The sequence below is a fragment of the Kryptolebias marmoratus genome, linkage group LG11, assembly GCF_001649575.2.
Source record: "Kryptolebias marmoratus isolate JLee-2015 linkage group LG11, ASM164957v2, whole genome shotgun sequence".
Classification (NCBI taxonomy): Eukaryota; Metazoa; Chordata; class Actinopteri; order Cyprinodontiformes; family Rivulidae; genus Kryptolebias; species Kryptolebias marmoratus.
The window spans coordinates 196,532-214,424 of record NC_051440.1 but is presented as its reverse complement, the minus strand read 5'-3'; the positions used below and the strand labels follow the sequence as shown (position 1 = coordinate 214,424).

At 41.1% G+C, this 17,893-nt stretch overlaps 1 protein-coding gene across 1 annotated transcript in view; it reads left to right on the top strand.

Annotated features, from left to right (window-relative positions):
- Window positions 1-17,893, top strand: part of met (MET proto-oncogene, receptor tyrosine kinase) — a 142,138-nt gene that overhangs the window by 104,379 nt on the left and 19,866 nt on the right. The window contains exons 13-16 of the mRNA XM_037978035.1: window positions 4,327-4,480; window positions 5,554-5,688; window positions 6,597-6,857; window positions 8,654-8,734. Of these exons, the coding sequence (XP_037833963.1) occupies window positions 4,327-4,480; window positions 5,554-5,688; window positions 6,597-6,857; window positions 8,654-8,734 (631 nt within the window). The remainder of the gene's footprint in view (window positions 1-4,326; window positions 4,481-5,553; window positions 5,689-6,596; window positions 6,858-8,653; window positions 8,735-17,893) is intronic.

Here is a 17,893-nt window from a genome sequence, read left to right as displayed (position 1 = left end):
AATCTTACTGAAAAGAAGAAAACAAAAAAATACCAATCACGGGCTAAAAGCTAGGTGGCCACAGCTAGAGGAACGAGTTTGCACATGGGTGCTTGAACAACGTGCTGCCGGGAGAGGCTTGTCAACAGTGCAGTTGCGTCTCCACGCCCAGGTATTAGCCAAGGAGATGAATATAAATGACTTTGCAGGAACACCTTGGTGTTATCGCTTCATGCAACGCAATTGCCTCTCTATCAGAGCAAGGACAACGATGTCCCAAAAACTGCCAGCAGACTTCCAAGTCAAGGTCGACAGTTTCCATGAGTTCATTGAGAAGCATGTAAGTGAGCACAACGTGACACCGGATCATATTATTAACATGGATGAGGTCCCCCTCACGTTTGACATTCCCATGGGCCGAGGTGTTGCACAGAAAGGACAAAAGAGAGTGAATATAGTAACAACTGGTCATGAGAAATCACATTTCACAGTGGTGCTGGCATGTTGTGGAGATGAATCAAAATTGCCACCAATGGTCATTTTCAAACAAAAAACCATGCCAAAAATCCAATCCCCCTCAGTTGCAGTCGCCGTGAATGAGAAAGGGTGGATGGATCAAGAAATTATGAACTTATGGCTTACAAAGTGCTACACTAAGCGTCCGGATGGCTTCTTTAAAGCACGCAAAGCTCTGCTTGTGATGGATAGCATGCAAGCGCACATCACACCACAGTTCAAAAATAAATTTAATAATTTCAACTCCATACCTGCCATCATCCCTGGAGGTTTAACCAAAATACTCCAGCCACTTGATATCTCCGTGAATAGGAGCTTTAAGGCAGTCTTGTGTAACCTGTGGGAGCAGTGGATGTTGGATGGAGAGCACAGCTTCACGGTAACCGGGAGAATGCGCCGTGCAACTTTCTTGGAAGTCATTGGATGGATCAACAAAGCATGGGCTTCAGTGACAACCGAAACCATTCTGTCAGGATTCAGAAAGGCTGGAATAATTGGAACTGCAACTGACGANGTCTGACGTAAGCGACATAGAAGAGGAAGCGCCGCATCTTCTACCTCCGGAGTTAGCGGAGTTGTTTAAAAGTGACACCGAGGATGAAGACTTCATTGGATTTAGTGATTTGGAGTGACACGGATGGTTTGGTAAACTTGTTAGCATGTTATTTATGCTATAGTTATCTGAATAACTCATTATATGTTAACATACCAGGCACGTTCTCAGTTCGTTGTTTGTGTTACGTAAGTTACGTAACGTTAGCGTACAATAATTCTGTTGTTGCCGCTATTCTATTTTTATTTTAAATTGCCTTTCAAGATGACATGTTTGTTTTTTGGTGTTGGATTTTATCAAATAAATTTCCCAAAATATGCGACTTATACTCCAGTGCGACTTATATATGTCTTTTTTTTCTTTATTATGCATTTTATGGCTGGTACGACTTATACTCCAGAGCGATTTATAGTCCAGAAAATATGGTATTTTTTTGTGCTTTTGTAAGTTTTTGTATGTAAGTTGTAATGTTTTTTTAGACACTTGCTGCTTTTAATGCATAGATTTATTTGTGCTACCCACTTATATTTAACAGGTAGGATATTCTGATGAAGGAAGGGATTTTTGTGGTTTTAGAAAGATTTTTGTTGTGGATATAAATTGTTCCAATGCTATGTTAAGCATAACTCCTAAGCTTCCACTTCAGTATCCGATGATATTTAACATTAACACGAACCGCTATAGTTNCCCCAACAGAAATGCAGTGCCATATTTGGTGGGCGTGGCCTAATTCCTCCACAGCGCCCCCTAGAATTCTTTAAAAAAGCAGCCCCAAGCCATGCTTTCACTGACAATCATGAAACTTGGTACACATGTGTAACATATTACTACCTACGAAAAAGTCTCTTGGAGCCATTTTCTAAACCCTACAGGAAGTCGGCCATCTTGGATCAAAGTTCGAATTTTTGATACCTCATCCGATACCTCATCCGATCTGCATGATATTTTTTGTGCATCACCAGTGAGCACTGTTGCACACGTTAGTGTGGTAATTTAATGACAACACTTAAGCCCCGCCCACTAAAGATTTTTGGGTGACTGTAACTCCGAAACGGTGCAAAGTAGGTAGGTCAAACATTACAACAAGACTCCCCATGGGTCAAGTATCAGCCTTTTTAACTTCAAGTTCACAAGGTCAAAGGTCAAGGTCACGAGAGCCCATGTGCTCTAACTCTTCAACTGTCTGACGTAGGAAGGTCAAAGTTCACAGCATGGCACAGGACTGGTACTGATCCTGACTGAAGGCATTTTGGGACTTTTGCTGAAAACGCCACCTAGTGGACGATGCAGGAAAGGCTCGAGAGCGTAGACGGCGGTCGCCAGAGCTCCCGCGGTCGCCAGAGCTCCCGCGGTCGCCAGAGCTCCCGCGGTTGCAAGGCCGAAGCGGCGCTGAGCTGCGAGGGCCGCCCAACGCTGCTTGCAGCTTTAATTCTACTTGTTTTGCTTTGTCAAATTTTTTACAAAAACACGAGTTTCTTACAAAAGCATATGTGTTTTTTTTTTTACCTCTGCCAAGGTTTTATTTTCAGTAATGTTGGTTGGTTGGTTTGTCTGTCTGTTAGCAAGATTACTTAAAAACTAATGAACAGATTTTGATAAAATTTTTAGGAAATATTGTGGTTAACACAAACCATTTGATTACATTCTGATGGTGATCCGGATCGTACCATTTTTTTGAATGACACTGTGGGCTTGGTGGAGGTTTGCACTCTCTAAGTACTGCTAGCTTCCCCTTTATTTGTGTGTTTTTAATCAAATTTGTCCATCAATGTTTACTTGTGTTTTATACAGCTGCAACGAAACCCTGAGCCATGCTTGCGGACAAGCTATTTCAGGATAATTTGATGACAATGGAAGCATTGATTGTCACCAATAAGGCCATAAATCCCCATGGAAGATCTTCAGCAATCATTTTGAGACATGTTGTTTTGAAACGTTATGGCCTGGTCGATGCATTCCTTTAAAAATCTAGAACAGAAAGATAATTTTCAGGTCCCTGTGTATAAGGCCGCATGCTTGGTACCAAGCTGCGCACTGTGGGCTGCTCATAGACGTACAGTATTAAACTGGTCGACTAAGTGTCCCTGCCTCTTCTAGTGGTTGGGAATTGAAGCCAGCAAGACCTGATTTACAGGCGCTGCCATGTTGTATCGGTGGGAAATGCATTTTACATGGAGGAGGTGGGACCTAAAATCAGCTAGCAGGAAAGTTGGTCCTGTTCCAGTCTGAGGTCCACTTATTTACAGTTTTTGGTACTGCTCAGCTTAGGGTAGGGCAGTTTTGCTGCAATGCAACCAATTCAGATAGAGTTTGGAAGGGGTGCGTACAGCACACTACTTCTTATATAAAGGGGGCCTAATAATGAGTACTCCCTGCACCTGCAGTACAGCCCATCACCCCAGAAAAAATCTAGAACCAGGAATATAAAAAGATTCATACTCAATTAAATTATGACCACAATCATTATCTTCATCACTGACATCTCACTCTGTCTGATCTTTATTAAATTCTTCTTCTTCTGAGTTGTATTCCTCAGGAAAAAAGTTTGACAGGCTCAATGAAAATATTTCAGAATCTGTCAAAATTTGCCCGCCTGCAATTTACTAAAGGCAGCTGACATCAAAGGCCCTCGTTACCCACTGGAATCTCATAAACCAAAATCCACATCATGCACAATCTGTTTTTGTTTTGTTTTTTGTTGTTGGTTTTTGTGAGTGTTTCAAAACCTTTGTAATTGTGTGAAAATCCTGCAGTGGAAATCCATACTTCATTACCTAACTCTGTTTTTATTATTATTGTACACTCATTACTACAGAGACTGATCACTATCACATGTTTTGGTGTCCTGTAGTGTTAGTGTTTTTGTTATGTAAATCTTACAAAACCAGCACAGTGGTATTTGAACATAATCTTTATAAAACACCTCAAAAGTCAGAGCCATCATGATTAGAAAACACATCACTGTATTAATTGAAAGCAGGAATACCTTCAGCCCTGTCTGTGGTGGCCCATACTGCACTTGCTCTCAAAGCAGTAACATTATGCCTCCATGCCTTTGATCATTCAGGCAGCAAGTTCTGATTTGCTGATGTGAGTCTTGGAGAAAATATCCATGTTAATGTCGATACTCTACAACACTTCTGTTTGGTTTAACAGACTCGTGTATCCTAAATTAGTGTGTGCAGAGAACGGTGGTAATTAAGTGCACAATGAAGTGATAGTTTTCAACATTCTCTTCCTTTTCTATCTGACACACCAAATCCCTTCCTATTGTTCAGTGGCGCCAGGCAGACTCCATCAAGCATCTGGGCAAGGTGACGCTGGCGCAGGAGCCGGACTATACAGGCCTCATCGTGGGCTGCGTCTGTGTCAGCCTGCTGCTGCTGCTGCTGGGAACACTGCTGATGTGGAGGAGGAACAAACACATTGATGGTAAGAGCAGAAACATCAGTCTGTGGTAGATTAAAAAGGTCAAAGGCTGCTTCACTCCTTCTGCTGCTGATTCAGAGACTCCTGAAAGCATAAACTCAGTCTGAGGCCCTGAGGCCCAGCATTCCACCTTGGTCCTGGCTGTGCTCAGACTAGCAGTTTGCTCGTCAGTCCTTTCATAAACCTATTCAAAACACTATTTACAAGTAAAATATTAATTATTCAAAACCTTTCAAAAAACTCTTCAAAAGAACTAAACAATCTCTTTAGGTTCTTTGCATTTTTGCATTTTAGATTTAATTTTTTAGTCAAAGTCAAAGTGAACTTTGTCAATCAAACTATGCAACAGTATATAACATAGAGGACTGAAATTGTGTTTCCCCAAACTCCAAATGTGCAACAGATACTAAAACACTAAGTATAGACATAGCAAAATTGACATCTATCTAAGTACAAGACTAGGTATAAGACATATAGTACAGAAGGAAATATCAGTAACAAAAAAAAAAGACAGTCAACATAGCAATAGAATACCGTGAGTGCCTTTTTTTGCCTTTTGTTACTTTTACTTTTAGCTGGCTTAAGATTTGAATCTAGCTTTTTGCTATTTTGGCTAGCCATCTGCTACTTTTAACTAAGATTTAAGGTAGCTTGTTGCTACTTTTAGCTCATCTTTCACAACATTTAACTTTTAGCTATTTTTTTTTTTTTCATTTAGTTTTTATCTAGCATTTTGCTTCATTTTGCTTTTGGCCAGCGTTCTGATTTTCATAATTAACAGTTCAGTTTCAGCTTCTTCAGCAAGTTTCAGCAGTTATTCAGCTCTCAGCTTTTACACTGCTTTTTGCAGAAAATGCTGTTTCTCCAGTTGTATTTGCATTCATTCAATTCAACTTGAATACTTGTATTATCAATTTGTATGCACTCATATCTTATGGGTTGGGCTCATTTTATGTGTGGAGCACACTGGTAAAAATGATCTCAGTAATTTATCCCTCCCTTTCCCCATCTCTTCTTATGTTGCATCCTCCTTCTACCACCCCCCTTCTTTCTCTGATCTCTTCTTTTTTTTCCAGATCTGTCAGAGGTGTGGTATGATGGCCGGGGTCACATCCAGCACCTGGACAGGTTGGCTAATGCGAGGAGTGTCAGCCCCACCAACGAGATGGTCTCCCACGAGTCAGTTGACTATAGAACAACCCTCCTGGAGGGTATGTCTCCTCCCCACGCCCACTCCACCTGACTCCCTGTTCTTCCACTCCACTTCCCTTTTGAGCATTATGTTATCAGTGGGTATGTGTTGGGGATTACTCTCAGCTACTGCCTCACCAAATATTTGCTCAATATCTACAAAACTGATTGAGTTATAGCCCTTCCTGTGTGTGCTATGGATTATTAGCTGTGGTGGCCATCCTGAATCAGGTTGACTCCAAAAGTTAATCACTTGTTCAATTGAATACACACAGATACAGGCAATTATATGATTGCCCACCTTTCATGTTGCAGGCATAAAGATGTGATGTTATGTATATTAATATTCCAAAGCTTTTACAGTGATATGAAAAAAAAACAATTTTTGTATTTCTCTTTGTTCAGTTTTGATTTGAGTTTGTTTGATCTGTTTCTGACCCACAACCAAAGCACTTGTGGTGATTTAAGAACATACTTGAAAAGCAGACTTTTCAAACTTTGCTGTAGTCTTTGGAATCTTGTGTGGTTTTTGTTCCTTTGGGTCCTGAGGGCCTCAGAGAGGCTCCTTGTATTCTGATCCTGAGGACGATGGGAGAAGTGATTTTCCTGCTGGTTTAACATCTGAGAAGGTCGACTTACTAATGAGCTAATGCTGGCCTTTAGGCAGGAGACATTTGGTTTTAAGGATGTTTGACCTTGTTCTCTGCTTCAGCTCTGTTTGGCTGTTTCTGCTTTGAATTTTTGTAATCTTGTTGTCTTACCAACAAGAAAAAAAATCATACACTTCTTCTTTCCAACCTTGTGTCAAATTTCTTTGTGCTTTTGTAGCCGTCCCTCACTGATCATGTAACACATGCTGACCTCTAGAGGCCCTGCTGATACAGTCGCCGACCTCTGACCCCTCCCATTGCTTTTTTTTCCTCCACAGATCAGGGCACTGAAAGGCCCGAGACGTGCCAAGCAGCTCCTCCCATCTATGGAGACAACGGGGAGTTGCTGTCCCCCAGACTGGGGGCGCTGAGAGCTGGGATGGGTCTGGGGATGGAGGGAGATTTGGTGTCACCCCTCCTGATGGCCCCTGTTCACATTGACCCATCCTGTCTTCACCCAGACCTGCTGACTGAGGTGCAGCACGTGGTGATCGCCAGGGAGCAGCTGCTTCTCCACCTCAACCAGGTCATTGGCAGAGGTCAGTCATCAGCTGAACAGTTTTACCTTTGATTTTCCTTTACATCTTCTGCTGTGTAAAGCTTTTAGTGTCAATACAGCATGTAGAACAGGGAGACTCAAAAGTTCCAGTGAAGTAACATCACATGGACAGTCACAGAGTTTTTCAGCAGCAGAAATGGATGGTATAAAAACTGTGACCAATCAGCTGGACCCAGACTGAAGTTTTTTTTGTTTTATGATCAACATCTTTACCAGTATACACATCCTGAAAATATCAAACCCAAATCAGAAAAGTAAGACTGGCATAAAGAAGCAGTGACCAGATCACACTGGTGTGATATAACACTTTATTAGCTATCCATTGTAAGTTAAGTAAAGTTTGATTAGATTGAGCAGGTGGACAGATACAGTACCTACTGATTAAAAAAAGACATCCCCATAGGATAATTCTACCACCACGATCATGCTTCACTTGGGAAGCATTATGAGAGGCATTAGGTTTATTCTAGACATGGTTTTGTCTTTCATGGCCAAAAAGTTCATTTTTATTCTCATCTGACTACCTCACCTTCTTCCACATGTTTGGGAAGTTTCTGTCTTTTGACAAATTCCAAACAGTCTGCTTTTTTTTCTTTAATCAAGAAAAAAAATGAAGCAACAAAGTCAAAATGAAGAAACAATATCCCTTCCTTTTGCTACATTTGACTGTGATGCTCAGACCCACTGATCTGATTTAATATCATGAGGTGAAAGACCCCAAACATCCTCAAAAGTAGCACCTACTGTATGCCTCCCTCCCCCTCGAAGCCTGGCGTTATTGGGGGCTTGAATTTTTCAAAGTGGCATAGGATGATTTCTTCACAGCTAATATTCCCGGTTTCAGTTGTTGTAATCCAACACCTTCAGCCATCTGTAGAGATGTGACAGGAGAGTGTCGCGTTTATTTCAGTCCTGCACCCTCCCCACCGGTCTAGTATTAAGCAACATGTCTTAAACAGGAGATATAATACAATAAAATGCACAATAACTCAAAAAGGTTTGACACAGCTTGTTAACTTGTGTGGGGTATTAATGGATGAAGCTTCATACTAGGTTACTTAGACATGGCCAGATTCATTGTGATTGTAACTTGAGAATTTGCTGTTTGTGGGCTGAAACACATAGAGGAGTTGTTCTCCACGGACCAGTGGAAACACCTTGATCCCACTACTCCAATTCAAATTTATACTGTAAATGTAAAATGTGAATTGCACATGTTCTCCATGCAGGCTAACTGAGTTAGACGGTGCTACACAGTGTTCATTTATGGGTACATTTTAGAAACTGAGGTTTACTCACTGGCTCTGACAGTAAATCAAAAACTGAGCCAAGAAGCAGGAGATATGATCAAACTCAGATTCAAATCTACTGACCAAGAGCACACACAAACACAAACCACTGATGTAATGTGTTAGTAATGGTCAGTGTACCCCAGGGATCGAGAGTTCTTGTAAATAATTGTAAAATTACTGCTTAACAAACAGTGGGACTGTTTCCTGGCTGGTTTATGGGGCTCATAGGCATGTGCAACAGATACTAAATAGGGGCCCACAGTGGGAGAGAATCCATTCCCAGTAACTTCACTGCCTTCTTCACATTAACTCATAACAGACAGGAAGTGATGCATCTCATATATGAGTGTGGAATGAAGACATGCTCCATGTGTGGGCTGACAAAATGTTTTATGGAAGTCTTTCACAGGTTTAAATGGGAGCCTTTGAAATCTTAATGCTGACTGATTCTGATTAACGCTATGCATCATGTTGTAACTTGCAGGACACTTTGGTTGTGTTTTCCATGGAACACTGCTCGTACCAGATGGACAGAAGCAGCACTGTGCCGTCAAGTCCTTAAACCGTGAGTACAAGACTTTATGTTTAGCAGGTCAGTTGTATTGCTGAGAATTAAATGGCCTGATGAAATGAAGAAAACAAGTACAATCACAATTTATGAGCAGTTTCAGCTCAGAGTTTGGAGGTGAGGTTTCAAAGTCAAGATGTTATGACACCTGAACTGCAAATACTCTTGTTAATATCTTTGAACAACAACCAAAACACTACCACAGCATATCGCCACTGCACAGTGGAGCATGTGGTTAGCACTGTTGCCTCTTAGCAAAAAGGTCTTAACCCTCTCAGGCTCAAATAAAGTTTTAGTAACAGGAAAAATCAGATATGTTGTTGCAACGCCTGCCTTTCGAGGGTTAAAATCTTTGCCGAGGCCTTTCTGCATGGAGTTTGTATGTTCTTCCTTGGCATACATAGGTTTTCTCCTGATGCTCCAGTTTCCAGACTGAAACCATGCCTGTTAGGTTATACTAAATTGGCCCTAAATGTGAATGTGTGCAGGCAGGCATGGTTTTCTGGTTGCCTGAACAGTTTGCTAGTCTTGTGATGGACTGGCAACCTGTCCAGGGTGTACCCAACCTTTCACCAAAGAACTGCTGAAGATAAGTACCAGCTCTCTGCAACCATGAACCCAATCAAGTTGGTAAAGAAAAAAGCATAAAAGAATATTGGCATATCCCTTCAGCTTTATGATTGTAATTGATCCTCTGATGCAGCTTCAACTGTTTTACCTTAATGAGCAGTGACTCAGAGTCAGAAATCTTGGGTTGACTGACCAAGTTCATAGCTAGCTTTGTAGTACCACTAAAGATAGCATCTCACTGGACTTCTGTTTTCTGGGCTAGTTGGCAACTCAAACTCAATTAAATATTGAAAAAAAAGGACAAAATTTTCATAGCAGTCTCACTGAATTCTGAGTGTTTGTGACCAGTGAGCCATGTGGCCAAATTGGTAAAATCATGGCTTTTTATGTGCATAGCATGCAAAACTATTCTAGGCCACATACATTATTTCATTACGCACATTGTACCCATGTTGGACTGCTTTGCACCCACTTTGACAGCCACCACCACATTTATGATTTAATCTGTTGGACTATTGGACTAGGTATTTTAATAATTATTCAATGGTTAAATTTAGACACTTAGGGTTGTCATCTCAGATGTTTTTTTGTTAAAGGAGATCTCCCTGTATGTGTCAAAATACAACTGTCGTGCTCTTTAGACATGCTAGAGACACCTGTGACAAAATCAAGAAAGGTTAGAAAGACATTTGAGATACCTGCAATGACTGACTACTTTATGAGAAAATTTGTCTCAAATTTGGAGACTCCCTCGCGAATGTTCATCAACTAGTGACCGAAAGTGGCATCATGGTTAGATACGACCTATAGCATGATTCCTTATTGTTAAGTTTTAAGTTTAAGTTTAAGTTTGTTTAAGTTTTGTCTTGCTGATCTCCCCTTGGCGATCAATAGCTGCTAAATGTTTGGTATAGAGATCAACAGAAGGCATGCTTGATTCAAGATCAGGTCAAAACTTGAGTACCTGATTATCACTTTATGTTGCGTATAAACTGAAAAAAACAGGATAAGTTGAACCTACTTTGTAGTATAGGGTACTGGACAGTTTACTTCTACTAAGCCAGTGGTTCCCAAAGATTTTCTTCTGGGCCCCCCTATGGACTACAGTAAAATCCCACCAAGAAAATTTTTTTTAAAAAATCAACTGGGCACACACATCTTTCAACCACACATAAACCTATACACATATTTTGTTTTCAAACTCCAATGAAGTTTATTTCACACTTCAGGTTGAAACAAAACAAACTACAAACTATCTTTACAGTGTTTGTAACAATATTCAACTTTGCTATCATCAATACATTTTAAAAAACCCTCTGTGCAAAATGGGGTTAAAACATGAACAGCTCCCTGAGAGGAAAAAAGAAATTAAAATAAAGGTTTGTTGTGCAAAAATTACTTTAAACCTCCAATCTTTTCAGTGGCTGGGTGAGTCTGCTTGTTGCTGCAGATCTTCTCAAATCTGGGTTGCAGTTGTGACACTGCAACTCTGAGTTTATTTTCAATGTCCAGCTTTAATCTGTATTTGGTCTTGATTGAGGCCACAGCAGAAAAACCTACTTCACATAGGTAGGATGTGGCAAAAGGAAGAAGTGTGGCCAGTGCTCTCTTTTCTAACAGAGGGTAATCTTTCTCCACTTCTATCCATAATGCAGCCAGTGTCTTTGACCTAAACTGCAGCCTCATTGTTGAATCGGAGGTGATACCAATGAACTGCTCCTCTTCTGATGTGCTGAAGTCGGCAGGTGGTGTTGCACTGAAGGGATCACAGATCCAGTCGTATTCTTTGGAATCCTGCACCAGGAAATATTTCTGGAAATGTTTTTGTAGGGCAGAGATGTGTGCTTTCATGCATGAGATCACTGTGTTCTGCAGCTTGTTGCCTTCAGTGAAGGATTTTAAGTTCTCAAATGAGTCCACATTTTCATCTTTCACCCGCTGCCCCCACATCTCTAGTTTTCTGATAATTGATGTGACTTTATCTGCCAGATGTGGAAGGTGTGTTTGAGCCATGCATCTGCAAATTCAGTCCATTGGGTTTCAGATACATGTCACAGTTAAATTTGTGGGCAAGATCACTGCCTTCCTCCTCCAAAAAGATGCAGATCTCATCTCGCAGTTCAAAGACCCTGGATAGCACCTTCCTATGCGACAGCCATCGGGACTCGCTGTGAAATAGAACAGCTGTGTGGTCGGAGCCCATTTCCTCGCACAGTGCCGAAAAAATCCGGGCTTTGACAGGTCGTGTTTTAATGTAGTTGACTGTGGCAATGACATCATTCATTACTTCATTCAGCTCGGGACTCAGCTGTTAAGATGCCAGTGCTTCGCGGTGTATCATGCAGTGTGTCCACTGCACATTGGGGGAGATGCGCTTAATGAGCGCTTGCAGACTTCCTCGTTTCCCAGCCATGGCTTGTGCGCCGTCTGTGCAGATCCCCACACAGTTCTCCCATTTCAGATTGGCCTCTTTCAAGTAAGATTCAATGACTTTAAAGAGTTGTTCTGCAGTGGCTCTGCCAGGAATTTGTTTGCAGAAAAGCAATTCCTCCTTCATCTCATTTCCATCTATGAATCTGACATAAGTTATCAGTAAGCGGTCTTTGTTACTGTCAGTTGCTTCATCCATCTGGAGCGCAAAGCGGCCATCACGCACCTTATCATTAAGCTGCTCTTCTATGTCCTTTGACATGTCATAAATGCGCCTGCCGATGGCATTATTGGACAGAGGAATAGCCCGCAGTTTGCTGGCTGCTGAGTCATCAATCATCGTTGAAACCATGTCCATAGCACAGGGAAGTATTGGTTCCTCCGCAACTGCGTGGGGCTTTTTACACTGTGCAACTCAGTAGGCAACTTTATATGACGCCAGCTGAGCATTTGCCGACACGGATGCAGCTTTCGTAAAGAGAGATTGTTGAGCCCGTTTGATTGTTTTTGTCTGAAAAAGTCAACTGACTTGTCTTTGTGCTCTGGATGTACGGTCTCCAAGTGGCGTCTTAGCTTGTTGGGCTTCAGACTGTCACAAGCTAGCACTTGAAGACAGACAACACAATGTGGTCTCTCTTCATTACCCACCGTTGTACAGGTGAAGCCAAAGGAAAGATATGCTTTGTCATATTTTCTACTCTTTGGCTTTGAACAAAGCTGGTTTGGAAGCATATTTTGCGATGCTTCATCTTCTGCCTTACATTTAGGGAGCCCTGTCAAAAACCTGTCCATTATGCTTAGTCAGACACAGTTTGGGTTTTTTTTTTTTTCACCCATCCCGCTTCCCGCGCCCCCCGCAATGGCCCTGCGCTCCACCTAGGGGGCGCGCCCCACACTTTGGGAACCACTGCACTAAGCTGACCTTGAACTCCTCTGTATACTAAAGTATTCTTAAGTCAAATGTGGAGTCATCATTCTGACAGCTAAAACTTGACAAAAAGTGATGAAACTCCTGTTTCACAATGATCCCAAACAAAACTAGAATTGTATACCTCTATTACTCCACCCTCATCACACAATATACTTAATGATATCAGTTTTCCACAGATAGATAATGAATTGAGAGGTCTGGGTGGGCCTATCACTATAATGGAGGTGCAAGAATCTATCAAGTCCTTAAATTCAGGCAAGTCCCCTGGTCCTGACGGTTTTTCCTCAGAATATTATAAGGCTAATGTTGAGTTTTTGGCACCGATCTTGACAGAGGTGTATAATGAGGCCTTTTCAAACAGGCGCCTGCCTAGTACGCTATCAGAGGCTACAATATCCCTGATCCTTAAAAATGCTAAAGATACCTCATTATGTAGTAGCTATAGACCTATTTCCCTTCTAAATGTAGATTTTAAAATTTTATCTAAAATTCTTGCAACCTGTCTTCAGCGAGTACTTCCCCACATTATTTCACTAGACCAGACAGGCTTTATGACAGGATGACAGTCATTTCATAACACCAGACGTCTTCTCAATATAATCCATACGCCAGGTACCCTATCACCTGAAATAATCGTATCCCTTGATGCCGAGAAGGCCTTTGATCGGGTCGAATGGAGTTTTTTATATGAAGTTATGTAACACTTTGGCTTTGATAATGATTTTATCCTTTGGGTTACGCTGCTGTACTCATCACCAGTGGCCTCAATTAAAACAAATGACATGGTGTCTTCACCCTTTCCTCTTGGAAGGGGCACCAGGCAGGGATACCCTCTGTCCCCCTTGCTATTTGCCATCGCAATAGAGCCTCTTGCCATCCAGTTGCGTGCCGAGGAAGGTGTTAAGGGTATTCTAAGAGCAGGTGTAACCCATAAGGTGTCCCTTTATGCGGATGACTTGCTCTTATACATTTCTGATCCTCATACATCTCTCCCAATAATATTTAACATCCTAGAACAATATAGCAAGCATTCAGGTTACAAGCTCAACTACCAGAAAAGCCAATTATTTCCCTTGAACTCACTGGCAAGGAGCCTTTCACAGTCAATTTCACCTTTTAAATGGGCAGAAGCAGGATTTCGTTATTTAGGAATATTTATCTGTTCTTCTATGTCTAATATGATGAATAAGAACTTTTTGCCATTATTAGAGAGCATTAAGAAGGACTTTGACCGGTGGTCCCTGCTGCCATTATCTTTGGTAGGACGGGCAAATCTGGTTAAAATGGTTATTTTCCCCAAATTTTTGTACCTTTTCCAACATGTCCCTATACTGATTACAAATACATTTTTTGACAAATTGGACAGGAAGATATCTCAATTCTTATGGCTCAAAAAACCTGCCAGACTTCGTAAATCGGTGCTACAGTCCCCCACTTATGAGGGCGGACTTGCTCTTCCCAACTTTAAGCAGTACTACTGGGCAGCTAATATACAGAAACTGGTATATTGGAGACATGACGCTGACGCTTTACCTGCCTGGGTGCAGATTGAAAGGGCGTGTAGCCGTTACTCGTTGTCCTCTGCTTTGTTCTCAGCTTCCCTTGCCCCTGTCCCTAGAAGAGGACAATCCCATAGTCAGGGCTACAATAACTATCTGGAGCCAATTTAGGAAAAAGTTTGGCCTGCACGGACCCTGAACACAAATTCCTTTAGCCAAAAATTGTAACTTTATGCCTTCAGGGATCAAGACTGTAAAGGATCTTTATAGCAACAATACCTTTTCATCTTTTGCAGAACTTTCATCTAAATTCCAGTTGCCCAACTCTCATCTGTTTTGGTTCTTTCAGGCCAGGGATTATGTTAAAAAAGTGTTCCCTCACTTTCCCAATCAGCCCCCCGAAACACTTTTGGATACTCTCCTACAATTAGACCCACAATGGAAAAAAGTTATTTCATTTTTATATAATTCTATCAACAATAATACTTCAAACTTTGCAGCTCTTGTTAAAACAGCATGGGAGGGGGAGCTGGGTGCTGGGGTGGAGGAGGAACAATGAGAGGCTGCTAAGAATTTGATTCATAAATCCTCAATTTGTGCCCGTTTAGAAAGCTCGGTATCATTAGTGTAGCATTCTCATGTTTTAGATTATTTATCCAAACTGTACACTTAGTTTAGTTTATCTTGTTTAGCTTTTGTGTTTCATTGTGTTTAATTGTGTTCTGTAACTTTGTCTGTAGTTTTGTTCTTGTGTTGTAAAGCACTTTGAGTCGCCTTGTGCTGAAAAGTGCTATATAAATAAATGTACCTACCTACCTATCTACCCGTCATGCCCTAATCCAGTGCAAAATATTCTATAAAGTGCATTACACAAATGCAAAATTAGCTAGAATTCAGTCATCATCAGTCAGTGACGTGTGCAATAGGTGTGGACAATCGCCAGCTAACCATACTCACATGTTTTGGGCCTGCCCTAAGTTAAGCGGGTTTTGGGGGGACATTTTTAAATTACTTAGTCAAGCATATAATCAGACAATTCTTCCCAATCCATTATCGGCTATATTTAGCATCCCTTCAGACCCGGGCCTCTCGCGTTCTTTAAAACAAGCCCTAGCTTTCACTACCCTTCTAGCTCGAAGACTTGTTCTACTAAGATGGAAACAAAGCACCCCCCCTAATAGGTTAGAGAAGTCCTTTACAACCTGAAGCTGGAAAAACTCAGATTTTCACTTAAGGGTTCCACCAGCAAATTTATGGAGATCTGGAGACCTTTCCTATCTTGGGCAGAGACTATGACTTTACTCCCTGACACAGAAGAAAGTTAAACTATCTGTATGCCCCTTTTTTTTCCTCTCTTTCTTACTTTGTCTGTTTCTTCTTTGGAATGTGTGTGGATGGATGGAGGTGTGTGGTTGTCGTGTTGATTGAAGTTGTCGCAGAGACTGGATCTCTGTTAGCTGTTTGTCTTGTTCTTAGACCTAGACTCGGGGATGTTTGGGGTGGGTTGGGTTTTGGGAGAAATTAGCTTGCACTTGTTTTTCTCACCTATTTGAAACTACTGTGTTTTCTTTTTGTTTTGTTTTCTTATTGTCCTACTGATTGATGCATGTCAAGCTACCAAATTCAATAAAGAGACTTGAAATAAGAAAAATCTAATTCTCTCTCCAAAGTTTTTTGTGTACTTTTCATTGACGTATTTGTAATTTTGTACTTGTTCCAAATTTCAGTAGAGCAAAATGCATCTGCAATGAAAATTTAGGGCAAGAGCTTTGTTCTAGTGTCAACCAAGTTGTTTCTTTATTCTGTATTAGCCAATATACAGCTGCACACAGTTGTGCTGCCCAATAATATAGTTGTAGACTTGGTAAGTTAAGACCTCCGTTAGGCTTACCGCTGCTCAGTTACGTAAATTTTATTCTGGCCTTTCTTTTCTGCCAAATAAAGGTAGAAATCATTTTTTGCATTTTTTTTTACACTTATTGTTGGAATCCAAATAGGTACGAACCTAAACAAATACAACAACCTGGGGAGAATATTCAATTTGACTGTTTCAATCCTTCCAAAAAAGGATAGCGGCAAGACATCCCATCTTTCTAAGTCCTTTTGAATTTGATCCAATAGCTTCCCATAATTTGCTTTGTAAAATTTGGAAATATCCGGAGTAATATTGATTCCCAAATATTGAAACCCTTTAGGTGACCAGTTGAAATTAACTATTATGGATAATTCTGAGGGCCAGGTCCCTCTTATCATCATGGCCTCCGACTTTGATTGATTTACTTGGTATCCTAAGAATATACTGAAGTCTTCCAAGCATTTAAAAATATTTGGTATAGAGATTATTGGGTCTCTAATATACAATATGACATTGTCAGCATACAGTGACAACTTGTGGGTCCTAATTTTATCTGATATACCCAGCGGTGGAAATTAAAAATTTTGTCCACCAGTCACAGTGGCTGTGACAAAAAGTTATTTCATATGATGATGATGATGGAGGTGGGTGGAAGCAGTTGTGGTGCCCTACAAGCTGAACAACATGTCTTTATGGACACTGCATGGAAATAACTAGATTTTTCTTATTTTATTTTAAACCATTAAAAGATGCATATCTGTACATAAAAAATTCAGACAAGTGAAATTTATTTCTGTGGAGTGTTTTTGAAGTACCGTATTTTCCGGACTATAAGTCGCTGTTTTTTTCACAGTTTGTCTGGGGGTGCGACTTATACCCTGGAGCGACTTAATTGGAATGTTCATAATTTCAGCACAGGCTGTAACTTTTTTTTTTTTTTTTTCCCCCTTTATTATTGACACAGGCGGTGACTTATAAAAACTACTGAGAAGGGCTAAACAAAAATGGCACCGAAAAGAAGATCATATTCTGCAGATTACAAACTGCAAGTAGTAAAATATGCAGCCAAAAACGGTAATCGAGCAGCTGAAAGAAAGTTTGGAGTTAGCGAGAAACTTGTGAGGGACTGGCGAAAAGCCAAGGTTAATCTTACTGAAAAGAAGAAAACAAAAAAATACCAATCACGGGCTAAAAGCTAGGTGGCCACAGCTAGAGGAACGAGTTTGCACATGGGTGCTTGAACAACGTGCTGCCGGGAGAGGCTTGTCAACAGTGCAGTTGCGTCTCCACGCCCAGGTATTAGCCAAGGAGATGAATATAAATGACTTTGCAGGAACACCTTGGTGTTATCGCTTCATGCAACGCAATTGCCTCTCTATCAGAGCAAGGACAACGATGTCCCAAAAACTGCCAGCAGACTTCCAAGTCAAGGTCGACAGTTTCCATGAGTTCATTGAGAAGCATGTAAGTGAGCACAACGTGACACCGGATCATATTATTAACATGGATGAGGTCCCCCTCACGTTTGACATTCCCATGGGCCGAGGTGTTGCACAGAAAGGACAAAAGAGAGTGAATATAGTAACAACTGGTCATGAGAAATCACATTTCACAGTGGTGCTGGCATGTTGTGGAGATGAATCAAAATTGCCACCAATGGTCATTTTCAAACAAAAAACCATGCCAAAAATCCAATCCCCCTCAGTTGCAGTCGCCGTGAATGAGAAAGGGTGGATGGATCAAGAAATTATGAACTTATGGCTTACAAAGTGCTACACTAAGCGTCCGGATGGCTTCTTTAAAGCACGCAAAGCTCTGCTTGTGATGGATAGCATGCAAGCGCACATCACACCACAGTTCAAAAATAAATT